This window comes from Myotis yumanensis, unplaced genomic scaffold (assembly GCF_028538775.1).
Source record: "Myotis yumanensis isolate MYYU_CA2020_CCGP unplaced genomic scaffold, mMyoYum1.0.hap1 SCAF_15, whole genome shotgun sequence".
Taxonomy (NCBI): Eukaryota; Metazoa; Chordata; class Mammalia; order Chiroptera; family Vespertilionidae; genus Myotis; species Myotis yumanensis.
In genome coordinates, this window is record NW_027223766.1 from 15,099,502 (window position 1) to 15,121,057 (window position 21,556).

Sequence of the window (21,556 nt, forward strand, 5' to 3'; positions counted from 1 at the left end):
GCTTCTCACACTGGGGAGATGACACCTTTTCCAAGGGATACAAAAGAGGTATTTGAAGTTATGAGTACCAATTTTCCTAGTTGATAGTGTAAAACATCAGTCCTTTTATATCGAAACATAAGCTATGGGGCAAAATGCAGCATTTCCACGAATTTTTAATGTAAAACATAAGACTTTAAAAAACTCTGTGCTCGGTACATTCCTAGACTGTTCAGGACATTCACGGGCATCATCTGTGTTAGGTGCAGTTCATTGACAAGGTTGAGGAAGCGCTGCCCAAGTGCATCCTGGGAGCCCTCAGTTCCCGCATTGCCTCCCTGTAAAACACCAAAGTCGAAGTGTTTTTAGAGGAGCATTTTATTTTTTTTCATAGCTGAGACCTTTGGCTTGGAAGTGCTTGGAATCGAAGGTTAAGCTTTCAATAGGATGTTCTTGAAAACTCTTGAAAACTTAAAAGAAATATTAAAGGGGAAAAGTTTTTAGGAAGAAATGCTCCCAGAGGGGATTGGCTAGGATTCCTAATCCAGGCAAGATTTCTAATATGAAGCATTCTGGGGCAGGGTTCTCAGGAGAAGGCCTAATGGACAGATGAAAGGTAGACATTAGTGAAATGTCAGGGAGATAAGACAAGCCCACTTGTGCAGACAGATACATTTTAAAAAACTGAGATTCAACAATATGGCATTAGAAGATAACTGCTTCATGAGGTTTGATATAAAGACAATTATTTGCATAACTTATTTGCTATTCATCTAACAGCAGATATACCTGCTTGACTTGAAAAACTATAGGTAGGGAATTCAAACACTCTAGATCAGCGGTTCTCAACCTGTGGGTCGCGACCCCTTTGGCAGTTGAACGACCCTTTCACAGGGGTCGCCTAAGACCATCCTGCATATCAGATATTTACATTACGATTCATAACAGTAGCAACATTACAGTTCTGAAGTAGCAACGAAAATAATTTTATGGTTGGGTCACCACATGAGGAACTGTATTTAAAGGGCCAGAAGGTTGAGAACCACTGCTCTAGATTTACAAAAACTGACCAACGTTTAGTTTTAGACACTAAAATAAGTATGAGTAATGGAAATATCGATGACTAAGGACCATAAACTCTTAAAGGTTATGTTTTGAAACAAACATGAAAACCATTAAGAAATTCTAAGCACAGTGAAAAAGAAATGTTCACAATTCTTTTTAGCAGTAGGGCTGCTTGGATTTCAACTAGGATCGACTTGTTTTATTATCTGAGATATAATGACCAGATTCTGTTAATAAAGAAAAGTTATTCCTTAAGTTAGACTCTAAATATTTGGGTTGTCTTTTTCCAGTGCTTCTTACATTTTAAAAATAGAAAACAATTTAGAATATTTCCTTTCTTTAAACAAAAAGTTGTGCTTTAAATTTGGCCCAGAATTTTCCTATTTCCCTGTGTGCACACACACACACAGACTGACAACCGCATTATGCGGAGGCAAAGCTTGGACATTCCTGAGAGACCAATGAATCATCTTAATTTGAAGGTTTAAGGAATAATTTTGTGTAGGTTTTTATTGGGGCAAAACTGAGACCGAGAGGAGGTTTTTGAGGCCCATCTAGAATCACACTTCCGGTAACCGCACATCTGGGCCAGAGCCTTGGTTTCCTGTGAAGCAAACTGGATTTGAACGACCTGGGTTCCAGCATGGACTTTACCAGCAGGGCAACCAAAGCAAGCGCTTAATTCCTCTGGACTTCACTGTTCTCAGTAGAAAATCCTGGAAGTGGTTTCCATCCCTTGGAGACATTGGAAACATGGTGGTGGGTGTTTCCACTTCCTGCAGTCACTGGAGGGTGCTGCTGGCACCTGTGGCCCTCCCAACATGGCAGTGTGCCCTCTCCCCCGTCCCTACTGGGAAATACTAATGACCCATTACCAGCTCAGGATGCTTTTTCTGGTAACTCTTTTTCTTTTTTAAAAAAATATATTTCTTTATTGATTTGAGAGGAAGGGAGAGGGAGAGAGGGATAGAAACATCAATGATGAGAGAGGATCATTGATTGGCTGCCTCCTGCATGCCCCACACTGGGGATGAAGCCTGCAACCCGCATGTGCCCTTGGCTAGAATCGAACCCGGGACCCTTCAGTCTGCAGGCCGATGCTCTATCCACTGAATAAACTGGCTAGGGCTCTGGTAAATCTTTTTTGAATCCAACTCTATGAGGGGGGATGGCAGTCCCACTTAAATAGCTCTGTTGTTTGTTAAAAGTCACCTTTTGGAATTCCCATTTGGCATATCTGCATTCTATCTTTAGATCTTTAGACAGGAAGGATTATATTGGGTACAAGTAGAAAATACAGGCATCTCAAGAGGGCCAACATACAATTAAAAAAAAAAACAACCAACAACAACACACCCAAAACTGATTTCCTAATGTGGAGTGCCATTAAAAAAATGTTTAGCTGTATGATATAACCTTTTCCTTATTTTCAGGGGTTTAAAAAAATGCATTTCTGTAATTTTGCTGTGGCATGACATATCATTGAGGGCAACATTTCAAGCTTAAATTCCAAGTGTTTTGATATCTGGTCATTAAATCTTGCCTATGTTCATAATAGATAAGGAAAACCACAAATGCCATAATGAAGCAGGGGCAAAAAAGGGAAAAAATGCACCCTAGGAATGATATCACAAGGAAATAAAAATACTGTATTCCTCTAAACAGATGTACTTAGAAGAGTTTTGTAACCCAAAGCGAGATATGGGAGATGGTTTAAGAAGAGGTTGCAATGTTGCGACAAGAAGTCTGCACCCTTCAGTAGCTGCGAAGGAAGGACCTGTGCCTCAGACACTTGTTCCCAGGGGTTCTGGACACTTTTGCATCCCGGGCCCCACTATTCACAAAGTTAGGCATTTTGCAAGCTCAGAGCACACCTTGCTCCTCGTCCTTACGAACACATGCAATGACATTTCATCCTTTCATGTGCAAATTCTAAAATTCATTGTGACAGAAAAGCTGCAAGTTGAGAATCCGTCTACAATTTGAAATGAAAGGATCAAAAATGTCAGACATTGCAGAACACTGGTTCCTAGCAGAGCTCTCTTTATTTGGTCACCGATCCTCAGTCATTTCTGTTTGTTTGTTACAAAAAGCAGTCTTGACTCTTTAGTTAAACAGTACTTAAACTAAACTGCTCATGCCATGCAAAAATAACATTTTTATGCACTTTTTGGGGGGGAGGAGGCGAGCGTCCCATGTGTTAGTTCACAGGCATTTTTAACCGTAATTTTAAGAAACAAGTGTTTTTTCTTTTTTATTGCTTTTGTAACTAGTCACATGCTGGTCTCACGTGTGGGACAGTAACCTGTGTCTCCTGGGTTGGAATGTGTTTCTGGGGCGAACAAGTGGTTTTCCATTTTGCACCCTTCTTGACTGTTGTCCTTTTTAACGTCGGCCACAGCGTGGTAAATGTCCTGCCTACAGTTGTGACTTGTGTCCTGGGGGGAGGAAGAGCCCGCACAGGCCTCTTCCCTTAAAGGGTCTCTCCCATCGCTCGGCTTGTCGGCAAAGCAGTTAGGGCTGGAGCCGGCCTGCGCGTCCTGCCGGGGCCCTTGCAGCTCTAGGAAGTCATCGTCTTCCCCAGTGTCCACCTCTGTGAAGCTCCTCCTCTCTCTCGATGGGAAAGGAAAGAGTTTCTGCTTGGGAACCCGGGGGCTCGGCCCTCGGGCGGGTCCCTGACAATGTGCGGAAACCTCAGTCCCCAGCAGGGGCCTGTCTCCCTGTGGGGGGGTTTCTTCTAAGAGGATGGTGCTGATGAGCTGCGGGGTGGTGATGGGAAAGTCAGCCACCGTGACCGGCAGAGGCCGGGCTGTGCTGGGTGGGGTCTGCGGGGCACTGCCTCTGTTCTCCTTGAAATTCACCTTGAACGACCTGGATTTCATGGGGTGGCTGCCCCTCAGAGAGCTCCTAGGGCTCTCGGGGGCACTGTCAGATGGCCCGGGGCCATGGAGCCCGCTTTGGGAACCGCTGGCATCGAGGTGCCCAGTTATATTGACCGGGACATATTCTAGGGAGGCATCCCGGGCCGCAGGGCCTTTCTCTCTGGCGAGGGTTAGGAAAGGGGGGCCCCTGGCTCTTTGGGGCTCCTCGGTGCCTGGGAAGTCGGGCGGGAACTTCATCTGCAGGTGAGAAGCGGAGGGCGGTGGCAGGGGCGACCTGTCGGTCTCGGTGAAGTCGGTGGCGCAGCTGGTGAAGCTGTCGATGCTGGAGGTGCTCTTCATGTCCATGATGACCTCGGTCTGCGCCACGGCCAGCTGTTCCTGCGGGCACACCACCTCCTCCATCTCGATCTCCTCTTCGTAGGCTGAGGGCCGCTCCGGCTGCTCCTGGCCGTCGGCGTTGGGGTGACAGTGAGGCTGGGTCTTGGTGATCTCGTTGTACAGCATCTCCAGCTTCTGCGCACTCAGATGCTGTGGGCTGGAGGCGGACGTGTTGTTCAGCTGCTCGTGGGAGTCTTTTTGGCTAACCTCCTGGTACTTGTTCTCGTAAGACTTGTTGGAGCTGGTTTCTGACAGAGCTTTCCTGGCCCACTTCCACCGGCTGGGAGACAGGTGATTGTCGTCGGTGGGGTCCTTCGTCTTGGCCGGCTCTCCTGTCTTCTCCACAGCCACGTCGATCAGCTCCATACTTCGAGCGAAGGCGTCTTTTAAGTTCATAGAGACAATGCTTCCATTCCTTTTGGCCCGCTCGAGCGCCTCTCTCCTTTTCACTGCCTTCTCCTGGCGTTTCTGCTCCTTGTAAAACTCAGAAAAATTGTTCACAATGATTGGGATGGGGAGGGCGATCACCAGAACCCCGGCAATGCAGCAGAGGCCGCCCACGATCTTCCCCAGCAATGTTTTTGGGTAGATGTCACCGTAGCCTACAGTGGTCATGGTGATGGTGGCCCACCAGAAGGATGCTGGGATACTGGTGAACTTGGTTGCGTCTTCATCCTTCTCCGCAAAAAACACCAGGCTGGAGAAGATCATGATCCCCATGGCCAGAAACAATATCAACAAGCCCAACTCGTTGTAACTCCGTCTGAGGGTGAAACCCAGAGACTGCAGGCCTGTGGAGTGCCTGGCGAGCTTCAGGATCCTGAGGATCCGCATGATGCGGAAGATCTGGACCACGCGCCGCACGTTCTGGAACTGCAGCACGCTCTTGTTGGACTCCGTGAGGAAGATGGTGACATAATAGGGCAAGATGGCCAGCAAGTCAATGACGTTGAGTGGGCCTTTAAAGAACTTCCACTTGTTTGGCGAGGAGAGGAAGCGTAAGAGGTACTCCATGGTAAACCAAGCAATGCACACCGCCTCCACGTGTGCCAACTGGGGGTTGTCGCTGGCCTGTCCGAATTCATCCGTCTCTTGAAGCTCCGGGAGGGTGTTGAGAGACAGAGCAATGGTGGAGAGTACGATGAACAGGATGGACACAATGGCCAAGATCTGGAAAAGAGAAGAGAGCCCAAGTGAGCGAATCCTCTTGGAGACATGGGTTCACCATTCTTTAAAGGATACGGATTGCTCAAAGATATTCCAAGAAGGTAACTTTGCAACCTGAAATTCCCTAACTAATGCAAATACAGTCACTTTGTATGAGTTCATTGCACTTAGAAGCCTAATGTAGCATATACATTTAAATTCTAGGGCCTAAGTGATTTGAAAAACATCCATTCTTCCCTTCATTGCCCATTGTTTTTAGGCACATTTGTGGGAATAACCACCCCTTGGAATAGTTTTGGGGGAGTAATCATCTCTCCTCTCTTAGTTATTGATAATTTTTTTCTCTTAATTCCCCGGTTTATGTTTTCTTAAGTGAATTGCTATAAGCTAGCAGGGTTTCATGATTTCTAGAAGTGTTATTCTACCACTAAAACCACAAATGCAGACCTACACTTGCAGATAATATGGCACTGGGCACGTGCTTCTCTTACAATGAATCCTATTTATGTGGTTAGCACTGGTGACAGAATTTTGTCAGGCAAGCCTTCATCCTGGGATGTGTGGGCGCTGGGCAGCCTCGTGTGGGGAAGGAAGATGATGAGCCAATTTCATTCAGTCCAGGAAGGTTTCACGAAGAGGAGCTTGAAGTCTGGTCCACGATGATCTGGGTGCAGGGCAGACGTAGGCAGAGGAGCAGCAGCCCGAAGTCAGATTCGGAAGGAAGAGGGAGGGCTCAATAATGCAGAAGACGAGGGTCAACTGAGTGGATTTCAGAGTCAGACATCTTGGGCTTGGACATGGTCTTTATCGCTTACTGTGTTATTTAACCTCTCTGGGAAAGTCATTTAACCTCTCTGTGTTTCAGTTTACAAAGCTGTCGAATGAAGCTAACAAGCACAGTCATTTCATGGTTGTTGTGAAGTTTACGTGGCACACAGAATACTCCTTAGGAAGCACTGGTCAGATGCCATCCACTCTTAGGCTCTTACCATAAGGAACTAGTCCCTCTGTATTTTCTAGGAAGTCACACTGTTGCTAATATACCTTAGTATTCGGATGGCTGCCAGCATTCTTGTACTGACCATCCATAGTCTATATTTCCCCTATCTTATCTGTTCACCTGTCCATTTTGGATGTATTTTACTGATGTTTATCACTTCAGAGAGCAAGGAGAAAAGTAAAAATATAAATGAAAGCATTCTGTTATCTTTCAACCTTTTGGACAAAGAACAAAACGGAAGGTCCAAAGAGGACCTTCAGAATTCCTTGACTCCACAATCAGAGTGAGAATGGAGGTCATTTTACTTTGGTAGATAATTTGGGGAAATACTAAAACATTGTATTACTAATACAGTCTGTGGTCTAGTTGATGGCAATTTAACAAATATGGCTACCTTCAATACTTGAAAATTTAGCATGTGCACAAGCTGATTTGGAGTACATTCTTGAAGAAAATAATTACTACAGAAAAAACACACAACAGGTTCTCTGCTCCCCCTGTTCGTCAGACAGCCTCTCCTTCTGCGCAGTGCCAGCCATAACCCTGAGACACGATGGTGAAGGTCGGAGTGAACGGATTTGGCCACATTGGGCGCCTGGTCACCAGGGCTGGTTTTAACTCTGGCAAAGTGGATATTGTCGCCATCAATGACCCCTTCATTTTTTTTTTTTAAAATCTTTATTGTTCAGATTATTACATTTGTTCCTCTTTTTTCCCCCCATAACTCCCCTCCTTCCAGCTCCCACCCCACCCTCCACCCTCACTCCCCACCCACTGTGTTCATCCATAGGTGCATGATTTTTGTCCAGTCACTTCCCGCATCTCCCACACCCCTTTTTCCCCCAAGAATAGTCAGTCCATTCCCTTTCTATGTCCCTGATTCTATTATAATCACCAGTTCATTCTGTACATCAGGTTATTTATTCACTTGATTCTTAGATTCATTTGTTGATAGATGCATATTTGTTGTTCATAATTTGTATCTTTACCTTTTTCTTCTTCTTCCTCTTCTTAAAGGATACCTTTCAGCATTTCATATAATACTGGTTTGGCGGTGGTGAACTCCTTTAGCTTTTCCTTGTCTGTGAAGCTCTTTATCTGACCTTCAATTCTGAATGATAGCTTTGCTGGATAAAGTAATCTTGGTTGTAGGTTCTTGGTATTCAGCACTTTGAATACTTCTTGCCATTCCCTTCTGGCCTGCAAAGTTTCTGTTGAGAAATCAGCTGACAGTCGTATGGGTATTCCCTTGTAGGTAATTGAGCCTCTTTCTCTTGCTGCTTTTAAGATTTTCTCTTTGTCTTTTGCTCTTGGCATTTTAATGATGATGTGTCTTGGTGTGGTCCTCTTTGGATTCCTTTTGTTTGGGGTTCTCTGCGCTTCTTGAACCTGTAAGTCCATTTCTTTCTCCAGGTGGGGGAAGTTTTCTGCCATTATTTCTTGAAATAGGTTTTCAATATCTTGCTGTCTCTCATCTTCTGGCACTCCAATAATTCTGATATTAGTCCGCTTAAAGCTGTCCCAGAGGCTCCTTACACTATCTTCACACTTTAGGATTCTTTTTTCATTTTGCTTTTCCAATTGGGTGTTTTTTGTCGAATCTTTGGTTTGATTCTTGAGCTCCTCTGGTCTGCTATTGGGTATAATATTCTTTATTTCAGTCCGTGTATGCTTACTTTCTAATTTTTTTATCGTAGCATCGAGGGTCTCATTAGTTTTCGTGAGGCTCTGCACAAATTTATGGCAAGCCCTCAAAATTGCGATTCTTAGCTCCATATCCTCCATTTCTGTCATGTTTTTTTGTCTCCGCATCTTTTATGCTTTCTTGGTGCACCCCCTTGTGGTCTCTGTGCGCAGTCTTGTTCTAGCCAAGCCTTAATTGTTGTAGTTAACACTAGAGGGATTTGACCACCAGGCCGACTGGCTGTAGGAATCAGCTGAGCGGAAAACGTCTGTCTTCTGGGGAGGCGCTAATCCAGCCTTTGCCTGAGGCAATTGGCAAATGGCTGTGCGCAGGGCCTGGGCGGGGCGGGCTCAACAGGGCGGGGGGAGGGAGCCGCTATGGCCGCTCTCAGTCCGTCCCCAGGGGCTCTGCCTCTCTGTCCCCACAACCGCTGCAAACCTCAGAGGGGCCGTAGCCAGACAGTCCCGCTTCTCCCGTTTGAGTCTGGGTCCCTAGAGACTCGCCCGGATCTGTAGCCCAGAGTCTGAGACTCACTCCTGATTGAAAACGACAACCGCGCCCTCAGCCGCCAGCCCGCTTTGCGCGCGCACCACCTCACCACCGCACCACCGTACCTTTAAATTTTCCACACTACGCCTCCTCTGAGCGTCGGAATGCTGTTGTTTTTGCTTCTAGTTGAAGAGTCTCTCCTCAGCCAGCCTTCCTGTGGTTCTGGTTGATGTCCGTTCCGACTTTTAGTTGTATTTTTGAAGTGGTTGTTTACGGCGGCAATCTCCGGTGTTTACCTATGCCGCCATCTTCGATTCTCCTCGGTTCTCGATGACCCCTTCATTGACCTCAATTACATGGTCTACATGTTCCAGTATGAACCCCCTGGCAAGTTCAAAGGCACAGTCAAGGCTGAAAACAGGAAGCTTGTCATCAATCGAAGTCCATCTCCATCTTCCAGGAGTGAGATCCCGCCAACATCAAATGGGGTGATGCTGGTGCTGAATATGTTGTGGAGTCCACCGGTGTCTTCACTACCATGGAGAAGGCTGAGGCTCACTTGAAGGGTGAATCCAAAAGGGTCATCATCTCTGCCCCTTCTGCGGATGCCCCCATGTTTGTGATGGGTATGAACCATGACAAGTATGACAACTCCCTCAAGATTGTCAGCAATGCCTCCTGTACCACCAACTGCTTGGCCCCCCTGGCCAAGGTCATCCATGACAACTTTGGCATCGTGGAGGAACTCATGACCACAGTCCATGCCATCATCACCACCCAGAAGACTGTGGATGGCCCCTCTGGGCAGTTGTGGTGTGATGGCTGAGGGGCTGCCCAGAACATCTTCCCTGCTTCTACTGGTGCTGCCAAGGCTGTGGGCAAGGTCATCCCTGAGCTGGCATGCCCTTCCGTGTCCCCACCCCCAATGTGTTGGTTGTGGTTTAACCCGCTAACTAGAGAAAGCTGCCAAATACGATGATATCAAGAAGGTAGTGAAGCAGGCATCAGAGGGCCCCCTCAAGGGCATCCTGGGCTATCCTGAGGACCAGGTGGACTCCTGCAACAACAGGGTGGTGGACCTCATGGTCCACATGGCCTCCAAGGAATAAGAGCCCCCTGGACTACCAGCCCCAGAAAGAGGAAGAGAGGCCCTTAGCTGCTGGGGAGTCCTTGCCTCAAATGGACCCCCCAACACACTGAGAATCTCCTGACCACGGTTTCCATCTGAAAAAGGGGAGGGGGTTAGGGAGCCCAACCTTGACATGCACCATCAATGAAGTTCACTGTACCCAGCCAAACAAACAAACAAACAAACAAACAAACTAACAAACATTCATTCAAACCCTTAGGCCCTTAGGGCCCCTATACTCATGTTAAAGAAACCATAAGAACGTGCATTACTCATGTTCAAATTCAATCTGCCAACTGTAAAGAAATGGCTTATTTTTAAATATCGTGTGAAACTTGGAGTTCTTCCAGAAAGACAACCCCCTAGGCAGATTTTTCAGTATACACCAAGGATGATGTGTGATGCAATAAGCCAAATGTAAGTTTATTGTCTTATTGCAGAGTTTCTTTTAACACGATAAATATAACAAATGCGGATTTTTGCTCGAAGCTATGGGATACACTTCCCAACATGGAGATTTACTTTAGTACAGCAAACCCTTAATGGCATTTAGCTATTGCTTCATTTATCATAACTATGCAGGAGTAGGGCTTTCAATTCTGTCACCTCCAACAACTGGCCTCCAGGGCTCCAGCAAACAGACCCGTGTTTGCACAGGGCAAAGGAGGTGCCAATTACAAACCGTTATCTGTGGGATAGCACTGGTCAACCTCCTGGGCGATCTGGATTAGGTCAACTCTAAGGTTCCTTTCACCTCCAACACTCGGTGATTCTCTTTCTAAACGAAAACATTTTGCTAATTCTAGTCATGTCTCCAAACCAAACCCAGGACATGTCACACCTGGTCCTTTCACTTAGGTTGAATTGCTAACATCCAATTTTGTTGCTTAGGAAACTCAGATGGGAAGGCTTTGAAAAATATCATGCTGTGCATGTTCCAAGCATTGAGTTAGTGGGAACAGACGTTATTTCTGGATGAAACTTCATCCCTTTTGAATCGCCTGGATAATGGTTTTAGTTCTTCGCTTAGATACAGACATTCCTGGATCACACAGAGTTAAGAACAGGGCCCCTAGCACTTGCATTAAGATGTACCAAAAGTTGGTTGCATTGATTTCTCTGTGTGATAGGCAGTCAAGCAGTTGGAGGCTTGCCTCAATTTGCCAACTTGTTGATTCTATGTCCTTGAAAGATAATGGGAGTTTGTTGGTGGCAAGAATGCAGGACAAGGAAGTAAAACTCATGGCTCTACACCTGCTGGCTGCTGGGACCAGCCAGTTCCTACTTCAGCCTCAGTTACCACATCCTCAAAATGAGGTGCCTCCCACTTGCCTCCCTGTCTTCGAGGTTGTTAGGGATCCAACCAGATCCTGCACACGAGGTCTCCTATTATATGGAAGTTGGGGTGAGTGTCAGAACGGCTGGGGATGTGCGTGGAATAGCCTTTGGCCAGAACTGGGAGGAAATAAAAAACACAACGTGTTTCTCCCCCATTGAAATACAATTGCAGACCTCTTTAATGCTCATATGTTCAACACTTTCCAACACATCCTCTCACCCAAGCAGTGGTTTCCATGCCAAATCCATTTGACTATAGTTTATTTGCCTTAGTTCAGAACCATCTAGCTTGCCAACAGTATTTAAGAGTTGGACTGAGGTCGTGTGTGTGTGTGTGTGTGTGTGTGTGTGTTATGAGTGAAGGGGGTCAGAGGGTACAAACCTCCAGTTATAAAATAAACAAGTCCTTGGATGTGATGTACAGCATGGTGACTAGAGTTAACAACACTGTGTTATATATTTGAAAATCGCTGAGAGAGTAGACCTTAAAAGTTCTCATCACAAGAAAAAATTGTAACTATGTGAGGTGATGGATGCTAACTAACCTTATTGTGGTGATTATTTCACAATATATATGTATATGAAATCATTTGTTGGGCACCTAAAACTAATACAATGTTATACATCAGTTATATCTTAATTAAAAAGGATTTGGACTGAGGTTGCATTGGGTGAACTTGATCTGCCTTGTGCCTAAAAATATGTAGAAAATGTTCGAAGTAGCTTGGGCCTCCTATGTGATAATCTGCTTTATAGTCACTGACATTCAGCACTCCACAGAAACACACGGAAAATTCTGTGCCTTGCACTGAAGTTAGCACAGGTACTTTCTCCCATCCCTCTTCACTAACCTTCCCTCCCTCCCTCCCTTCAAAATACATGCTGAGAGATGAAAATGAGTGAGTTATAAGCTCTTCACTATACAGCAATTCCTGGTTTATCTTCTTGGGATATAATATAATTTTAAAAAACTTGATCAACAATAGAAAACAACATGGGGAAACACAATGACAGGAATTTCCAGGAGAAAAGAACTTGTTTAAGTTGACAGGAAGGAAAAGGCCTGTGATAAGCATCATTAGAAACATGGCTAATTGTCTACTTTCAGGAAAAGGACAAAGCACAGTGGCATTCTGAGCCTACACACCAAAGGCAGAACTATTGGTTGAAGGAAGAAGTGGGGAGTTGGTAAGGATCTCATGCGTTTCACCCACCCATCTTCTATTTCCAGCTATTTCCCGGAAGACTTCTGGATGCAGAAAACCAGAAAGTATATGCTGTGATTTGCACCAGAGGAAGTACAGTCTCTGACGGAAGTTCTAGCATCCGGGCTCTTTGAACACATGGGCCCTCCTCTAAGGCAGGTGGCCCTGGGTTTGCCACTAGTCCTTTCTGCCCTCAGATGTTTCCTCGGCCCTCCCAGGACAGAAGAGATTTCTGCTCCGCTGATTTGCATAACAGCACACATGCGAAGAAGGAGTCACTAAAAGGTTCCGTTGACTTTTACAGTGGGGCGTTGACTTACGAGTGTCCCGACTAACGAGTTTTTTGAGATACCAGCTGTCTCTCGGCTGATTTTTTGCATTGAGTTGATAGAGTAATTTGAGTTAACGAGCTCCTTAATGAGCTCGGTCTCGGAACGAATTAAACTCGTAAGTCAAGGCTCCACTGTACTTATTCTGGCCCTATGGGTACCAGGAACCCAGAAGTTCAATTCTCTCCCTCCACATCTGTGGGCTGTTGAATGAGGAGTTTGCAAAGACTTAGTCATCCACACGCATGTTGATGTCAGTCCTAAGCTTGCATAATGCCTTTCATTTTGGTTGGGGGCGGGGCGGGGAGGAGGCAGGGAGGTGAGAGAAGCAACCAGGTGTACATATTTACCAAATTCTTCTTTTGTTTTTTTCTTTCTCACATACAAAAACAATTTTTTTTGAGAGGAGACGTTCTGGTTCTCTTCTGACTAAAGATAGTGTTTTGATATTTTCTCAGTATCTCCTGAAATAAACTTTGTTCCGCTCCCCGCGATGTATTTCTGTGTTTGAAAGGATTTGATTTTAGGAAGCAAACCATTTGGCAGAAGGCTGGTGAAGGGAACTGTAATATTCGTAGCAACTCTGCCAAGAAAGGAACAACAGAGAGACGGAGAGACCTCTCATCTTACACCCACTCCAACGATCAGGCCACCTCTTTCTAGGTCATTTGTTCTTGCAGAGTCTCCCGCAGCCAGAGAGCAAGGAAATAGAGGCTGGGTCAGCTCGGAGGAACACGAGCTCCCTGTCTGCCAGCTCCTGAGGGGCAGGGACTGTGGCTCTCCTCTCCGTAGTCTGCTTGGCCCCTCTTCCCATGAAAGCACAACTAAGAGCTTAGACGCCCCTCTTTAGTGCGTGAATGAGAGATCGGGGGAGGGGGGGGAGGACATGAGTGGAGTGCATCCTTTGAACAGAATTTCATTTAACTTGATACCAAGACTGTAAAAAATTCATAGAGCACTCAAGTCTGACGGTGTCTTTGAAATACTCCATTTCTCGCTTTATAAAGAAATAAAGATTCAGAAAGTCTACTAAGTGCCTGGTGAGGGGAGGTGGCTGTAATATGGGACTTAGCTTTTCTGGGACTCAGTAGTCCCATCTAGATAATGTGGAGAATAAAGACTAGATAGGCAGCATTGTATTGAGGACTGTGTCAGCTTGTCCAGGCTGTGGTGCCCAGCTGCTTGATCAAATACCAGTCTAGAAGTTGTGAAAGTACTTTTTAGATGTGATGAACATTTAAATCAGTAGACTTTGAGTAAAGCAGATTTTCCTCCATAAAACGAGTGAGCTTCACAGAATAGCTCAAGGTCTTACGAATGAAGACAGGTTTTCCAAAGGAGAAGCATTTATGCCTCAAGACTGCAACACAGAAACCCTGCCTGAGTGTGCAGTCTGCCTGGCCTCTCTGTGGACTTCGGACTAAAGATTACAACAATGCTTACCTGAACTTCCAGCCCGCTGCCTTGCCCTGTGGATTTCAGACCTGTCAGTCCTTAAGGAATTGCATACCCAATTCCTTAATGTCTGTCTCTCTGTACACACACACACACACACACGTGTCATTCTATTTATCTATTTTATGTAAGTATACATGTGCATATATGTCTACATATTTTATTGATTCTGTTTCTGTAGATATCTCCAATACAAGAATAACAGAAAATAGATGATAGCACTTTGCAAGCTGTAAAGTGCTAACATTGTTAATTATCAACTTATTTGAGAACTTCCCAATCATACATCTATTCCTGTTGGGCCATAAGAAGAATCCAGTTCCTTATTCTGTGTGTGACCCCCATGCCTAGCGGGGTTTGTCTCAACATCCTACAAAGATCACATTCACGTGCACGGCATCATTAGGAGCCACGAGGGGAGGGCAGATGGTGCAGACCAACTGAGAATTCCCGAAGTTGGACTTTTCTGAACAGCTGCCAACCTTCTAAGATGCTGCCTCTTCCACTGAGCTGAGCTGAAGTGAACCCAGGACGGCGAGCAAAAGGAAAATACAGATGAACACATGTTACTTTCCAAAACCACAGATATAAGTGGTTATGTTAATTATATGCTATTTGGATCCATCCCCAATGAAGTTTGCTTGATTTTCACGTTGAGACCCTTGTAAAGACTGTTTTATGTCCATGTGTTTTTCAGCGAGTTTTCATCCTTCTATTCCTTGTCACTCACTCTTGGTGGTTGAATTGGCTTGAATTTCCCCCTCTGCATTCCCCTTCATCCCACCAGTCACTATCCCCTACCCCCACTGTCCTCAAGGGCCCACATTCTGCCACTTCCCCTGCAGCCCTCCCTGGGGCTCCAGATCCCGTGGTGGCCCGCCTCCTGTGGATGCTCGAAGCCTTTATTCCCTGGGTTGACCAAACGGATGGAAGGTGTCACTGAAGCTTCTTGCAGGTGCTCAAACTCACATGGTCTCCCTTTGCACTCTTGCCTGTACGCTGCTGCCCACCTGCAGGATTGCCAGATTTAGATGCGCAGTTATATTTGAATCAATTTCTTTTATGGGACAAACCTATCCTAAGAAAGTATTTGCTGTGCATATGAAATCCACTAGGCAGTCTGCATTTGACCTGGCAGCCTTGCCTCCGTGGCCCAGGGTCTCCTCCTCCCAGAGAGCTGAAGTTTGAACCTGGAGATTCGGAGTTGCTGGGATGGGGTCACGTTAACAGTGGCAGCGCTCCAGAGGGAGGGAGGACAGACTGGCATTGCAGGGCGTCTCAGCTTCGCCTAACAGCACCTCCCAATCCGTTGTCTATCCCCTCCCTCCTTTCAGCTTCAGTTGGCCAGAGTTTTGATCAGGTTCTGTTCCTCCCATAAAACCTTACAACCTTCTTAAATAATAATTTGGTAATTGCATAGGAGATAGTTCCATCTCTCAAACAGAATTCTATAATTATGGGAGACAGTAACTATATTCTCACACAGAGCAGGCACCGCACGAATCTGTCTCAAATAAATGAACAACCAAAAAAGAAGGGAGAAGTGCAAGGAACTGGAGAAAATGAGAATGATGTACAATGTAAATTGGACATTGAAGAATCCAAATATTTTTTAATCTCCCAAAAAGAAGAGGACAGGTTTTGTAGTCATTTTCTGCTGCTCCCACATGGCCCAAAGTCAGCCTGAAACTTTTAACCACCAACAGATTTTTAAACAATGAAATTCATATTACAAATTGCCCATTTTTTGATAACAGACTGGTGACATAATTTTTTCAAGTCCAGTGACATCATCTTTTCCAAGGTTTAAGGTCTGTACTTTTTTTCTTAATTCTTTCTTTTTTTACATTACACTAGCAGATTGCTTTTCCCCCTCTTTTTACCTTATTCTTTGAGAAGCCTGCTTTTGACTGCATAATAGCTTGGGCTTCACCTTCACAGAAGGATCCACTTTCTTAAAGAAAAGTGCTGTATTCATTCTAGATCACTTTTTTTTTTTCTGAGTGTGATTGAACCTGCAGTGAATCTAACCAGTGAAGGAAGTGATCGTTCCATGTGTAGATCTGGGTAGTGTCAGGTTTGTTCGATAAAATGTGAAGCCCCTAAAGAGAATGAATAATGCAGACTATCCATTAAAAATTACTTGCATGCATGTGCACACAAACATACGCAAGAATACATTCAAATTCACACACATCATTGTTCCATGTAGTTAAAAGGAAAGCATCACAGAAAAATGATAGAAAACTCCATTAAAGTATAAACTTAAGAATGTTGCATATTCCATTTAATGCTGATTCATAAGCATAATTTGCTAAAACACCTTGTCCATATAAATTCACACCTTAGATTTGTGCAGACCTAGGTCAAAATAAGCTTCCCTCTCTTTTCTTCTTCGTATAAATTTTCTAGTTCTTAAAAAAGATAATTTATATCAAGCAATAAATTCCTTTTTTTTTCTTGAAAAAAGAAAGGTAATTCTGCCTGGCTAGTGTGGCTCAGTGGGTGAGTGTCGATCTATGAACCAGGAGATCATGGTTCGATTCTAGGTCAGGGTACATGCCCAGGTGTGGCCTCCGTTCCCAGTGGGGGGTGTGCAGGAGGCAGCAGACCAGTGATTCTCTCTCATCATTGATGTTTCTATCTCTCTCTCCCTCTTCCTTTCTCTCTGAAATCAATAAAAATATATTTAAAAAAGATAACTTATGAAAACCTGAGGGAGAAAACACAGATTTTGAACACTTCACATGTTTTGAACACTAGAGTATTGACAGCTCTACCCAGAGTCTATAACAGTCTTCCTTTTCCTCTTGGAAAAATGTTTCCTTTGCTCTAAGGAGAATTCTAAGCAGAAATCTTTTTGAGAGGGAGGCCTTAAAGAATGGGTAGCAGTTTCCACCTAGAAAAGGGGGTAAAGGCTGAGAGGATAGGGTGCCCTCAGGCTTTAAAGCCCAAAGCATATGGTTTGCTCACAAAGTTCCAAGCAATTTTGTACAACTGTGGACATCCATAAGGAGGCATGGCCTGGAGGAGTCCATGGGGACATCAGGGTCAACTCCAGGGAGTACCAACAGAGAGAAAAGAATGTGAAGGATGCCTCCATCATTTGTGCAGCACTCGACTTCCACAACCTTGTGACAGCCCTGGTTTCAGGGAGTCGTGTAGTATGATATGAGTGGATGCAGGTGGAGGCACAAAGAGGAGTGGGGATGGGGCACTTCTGGGAAAGTAAGCAATGGACAAATTCTAAAGGATGCTCAATGCATTGATGAAGAAGAATTTGGTGGGCTTTGTTCTGAAGACCAGTGCTCCTCAAAGCGTGGTCCCCAGACTAGCAGCATTGGTATTATGTGGCAACTTGTTAGAAATGCAAATTCCCAAGCCCCACTCCGACCTACTGAGTCAGCAACTCCGAGGAGGGGCCCAGCAATCTGTATTTTAACAAGTCCTCCAGGGGATTCCGATGCTTGCTAAAGCTCGAGGACTAAAAGTTGTAAGGAACCTGGCTGGTGTGGCTCAATGGTTGAATGTCAACCCATTAACTAAGAGGTCACTGGTTGAATTTCTGGTCAGGGCACATGCCTAGGTTGTGGGCTTGATCCCCAGTAGGGGGCATGCCTCCAATTGAAGTTTCTATTGCTCTATCCCTCTTTCTTCCTTTCTCTCATAAAATATCAATAAAAAGCATTAAAAAAAGAAAGCTGTAAGGAGTAAAAGCCACCAATGGATTTTAAGCAAGGGAATGGCCTGCTCAGATTTGCATTCTGGAAAGATCACTAACTGCAATGGTGGGACCAATTGGGGTAGGGGTGCAATGGAAGACGAGAGCCGTTTCTACTGCAGTGGCAGTAAAAAGGGGATTGAGGGAATAGGTTATAAAATATTTATAAGGTGGAATTTCAACCTTACTTGCTGTGGAGATGGCGTGTCCAGAAGTCTCTCATGTTTGTGGCCAAGTTTACCAGGAAGGCTGAGTAGCTCTCTCAAAGCTCCATTACTACCCATTTAGATAGAAAACGCAAAGTAAGCCTTGCATCATCATTTATCTCTGAAAGTAATATTTCCTCATTACAGACATTCTAATACAAACATCAGATTTTGAAATAGAAATGGAGATATTTCTCTCTTGGAGCTAAACAACAGTTTATTAGACATGAAAACATTATGAGACACACACTCTACTATTTGTCAGAACTATCCTCTTTTATAAAATTGTACCTGAAGTGTACATTCTGAAATCACACAGGCCATTTAGACGAGCTGTTGCCTGAAAGCATGCTCATTTGTTGAATTATTTTTCCAACCCACTCCAACTTCCAATTTCTGCAAGGAAGTCTTCTAAATTTCCCAAATTAAAGTGCCATTAAAAACCGGCTTTGCTCCTTGGACACTTAAGCGGTCTCATCAGCGCATCAATCACCATTAACAGAGAATCGCAGGAATTCATTCCCACCATTATCCCCATACCTAGTCTCAGCAGCTTCAAAGAAAATAAAAAACAAGAGCCCTAATGCAATCGTTATTTTCCTTCTAATGAATCTCTGCAGTAAACCTCTTCTGAACAGTATTTGTGGGGTTCACGTCATTAAGACCACATTATAGAAATGCCAGAAAACTGAAGACACGCCGAAATGCGGCCGCTCTGTTGAGGGAACCGTTGATGGAAACCAAACCCAGCGGCGATGGAAGAAAACGGTGATTCACTCTATAAATGCTCTCAGGGGTGGGCTGAGTGCTGTCCCAGGGCCAGCAAGCAGCCCAGCCGCAGCTCACGGATGGCTTCTGTCGCACGGATGACAGGCATTCTTCATGGCAGGGAGCCAAGCATCACAAACAAGGGTCTTTAATGGAGTCCAGTTTGGCTCATTTTGACAGCAAGCTTCTGTGCTTATGAGGGACCGAGGAGGTGTTTACTAGACAGGGGGGTGCTGCTTTTCACAGCTGTCTGAGGTGACGTTCTCTACAATCAGGCAGACACACTCCATTCTCTGTCTGGAGTTCCTCCTGCCTATCATGAAGGCACCTTAGTTAAGGCCTTGTCAATCCGAGTGTGGGCCTCCATCCAGCAACACCTGGGAGGTTATTGGAAATGCGGCATCTCAGGTGTGTGTGTCCCCCTCCCCACCCCCAGCCCCATTGAATCAGTCTTGTTTCGAAAGATCTGGGAGGGATTCACATGCACGGATGAGCTCCGCCCTCAGACACAAATGCATACCATTCAAAAAATCATCTTTGGACGCTGTCCCACAGATTTAAAAAACATGTCATTTTTATTGATTTCAGAGAGGAAGGGAGAAGGAGAGGGAAAGATAGAAACATCAATGATGAGAATCATTGTTTGGCTACCTCCTGCATGCCTCCCACTGGGGATCTAGCCAGCAACCCTGGCATATGCCCTTGACCGGAATCGAACCCAGGACCCTTCAGTCCGCAGGCTGACGCTCTATCCACTGAGCCAAACCGGCTGGGGCTCTTCCACAGATTTTTTAACCAGTGGATCTCAGCTCTGGAAATGGGGGGGCGGGGGCGAGTTTGTTGTTACGCCTCGTGGGGCTTTTCAACACTGTTCAGAGGTCTGGGTGGGTGGGTGTAGTTAGCTACAAAGGACCTCATAGGTGATGCTGAAGGGGTCTCTGATCCCACACAGACCTCCGCTCCCAGCCTGGGGTTGACAGCCATTGCTTTAAACATGTGCCCGCAAAAGGATTCAACTTGGTGGTACAAAGAATGCTGGGTTAGGAGTCAGGAGACTTGACCTTCTTCCTGATTACTAGATCAACTGCCTGACCTGAGTCAAGTCATGGAGCTCCAGTTTCTTCATGTATGACGGGCTAATCATGACGATTTTGCTTACATGACTAGGATGTAGTGATGATGTTATTAATGCACGGGAAAATGTTTTGGAAGTTATACAATTCTATACAAATGCCAATATTTTCATATGAGTTATACAGTTTGGGGGCAGAATTATTAACTGGTATATAATTTTATTTTATTTTATTTATTTATTTTTTATTTTTATTTTTTAAAATATATTTTATTGATTTTTTACAGAGAGGAAGGGAGAGCGATAGAGAGTTAGAAACATAGATGAGAGAGAAATATCGATCAGCTGCCTCCTGCACATCTCCTACTGGGGATGTGCCCGCAACCCAGGTACATGCCCTTGACCGGAATCGAACCCGGGACCCCTCAGTCCGCAGGCCGACGCTCTATCCACCGAGCCAAACCGGTTTCGGCTGGTATATAATTTTAGAGGTTGAAGAACTTTATTCTTTTTTAAAAATATGTTTTTATTGATTTTAGAAAGAGAGGAAAGGAGAGGGATAGAGAGATGGAAACATCAATGATGGGAGAGAATCATTGATCGGCTGCCTCCCGCATGCCTGCTACTGAGGATCGGGCCACAATCCAGGCATGTGCCCTGACCGGGAATCAAACCATGACCTTTTGGTTCATAGGTCGACTCTCAGCCACTGTGCCAAGCCGGCCGGGCAGGTTCTATTATTCAATACAGGGTCCAGTCTTTCATGACGGGTAGAGCTAACAACACTCAGAGCCAAAGCATCCATGCTCTTCCAAAGTGAATCTAATATGATTTGAAAAGGAGAGGGAAGTTCTATAGGCCCAATCAGCATGAAAAACAGTTTAAGTTGGGAGAAATAGCTATATTTACTGTTGGAAGCAAGTAGCTATGATTTGTTAAGTAGGTAATTAATACCTGCATTCTAAATAGCAGCCCAGTACCTGTTAGAATATGTGGATCCATGAGCTGTAAACAATCACTTATACTAGCAGGGTGTAGGAGAAAGATAAATAAGGAAATACTATAAAATATCAGATTAAAATGGTCAAGTTAGCAACAAGAATGTTTTCTGATGTTGGCAAATTAAAAAAAACACACCCAAATTTTAAAAGTGCTGGGGAATTCTTATGCTGTTGTCTAGATAAATCAAGTATTACATACAAAGTACCAGTGAGTGTACTGTGCATACCGGTCTCTCTATTACTCCAGCCCCTGGTAGCAGGTCCTACCTAAACTTGGTAACAGTTACCAATGAAGAGCTCCTTAGAAACAACATTTTTCTTTTTTTAATTTAATTTTTCAATTACAGTTGGCATTCAATATTATTCTGTATTAGTTTCAGGTGTACAGCTTAGTGGTTAGACAATATTTACTTTATAAAAATGTTCCCCCAATATTTCCAGTATCCACCCAACACCATACCGCTGTTACATTATTGATGATATTCCCTATGCTGTATTTTACATCCTCATGACTATTTAGTAATTACCAATGAGTACTTCTCAATCCCTTCATGTTTTCCCCCAGCCCTCCACCCCACTCCCCTCTGACAAACAATCATCAGCCTGTACTCATGTGGGCTTTTCAATGATATGATTTGTCTCAAAATAGAAGACTCAATTGTTTGATTAGGTAAATGTTGATTTATCA

General features: G+C 44.7%; 1 protein-coding gene and 1 pseudogene across 1 annotated transcript in view; one reads left to right on the forward strand and one right to left on the reverse strand.

The window, feature by feature from the left end:
• Positions 1-1,999: 1,999 nt before the first annotated feature.
• The window catches only part of KCNB2 (potassium voltage-gated channel subfamily B member 2), a 361,411-nt gene continuing 341,854 nt past the window's right edge, over positions 2,000-21,556 (reverse strand). Inside the window, exon 3 of the mRNA XM_070392652.1 lies at positions 2,000-5,474. Within this exon, the coding sequence (XP_070248753.1) occupies positions 3,318-5,474 (2,157 nt within the window). The 3' untranslated portion in view covers positions 2,000-3,317. The remainder of the gene's footprint in view (positions 5,475-21,556) is intronic.
• Positions 7,003-9,753, forward strand: LOC138993414 (glyceraldehyde-3-phosphate dehydrogenase-like; annotated as a pseudogene).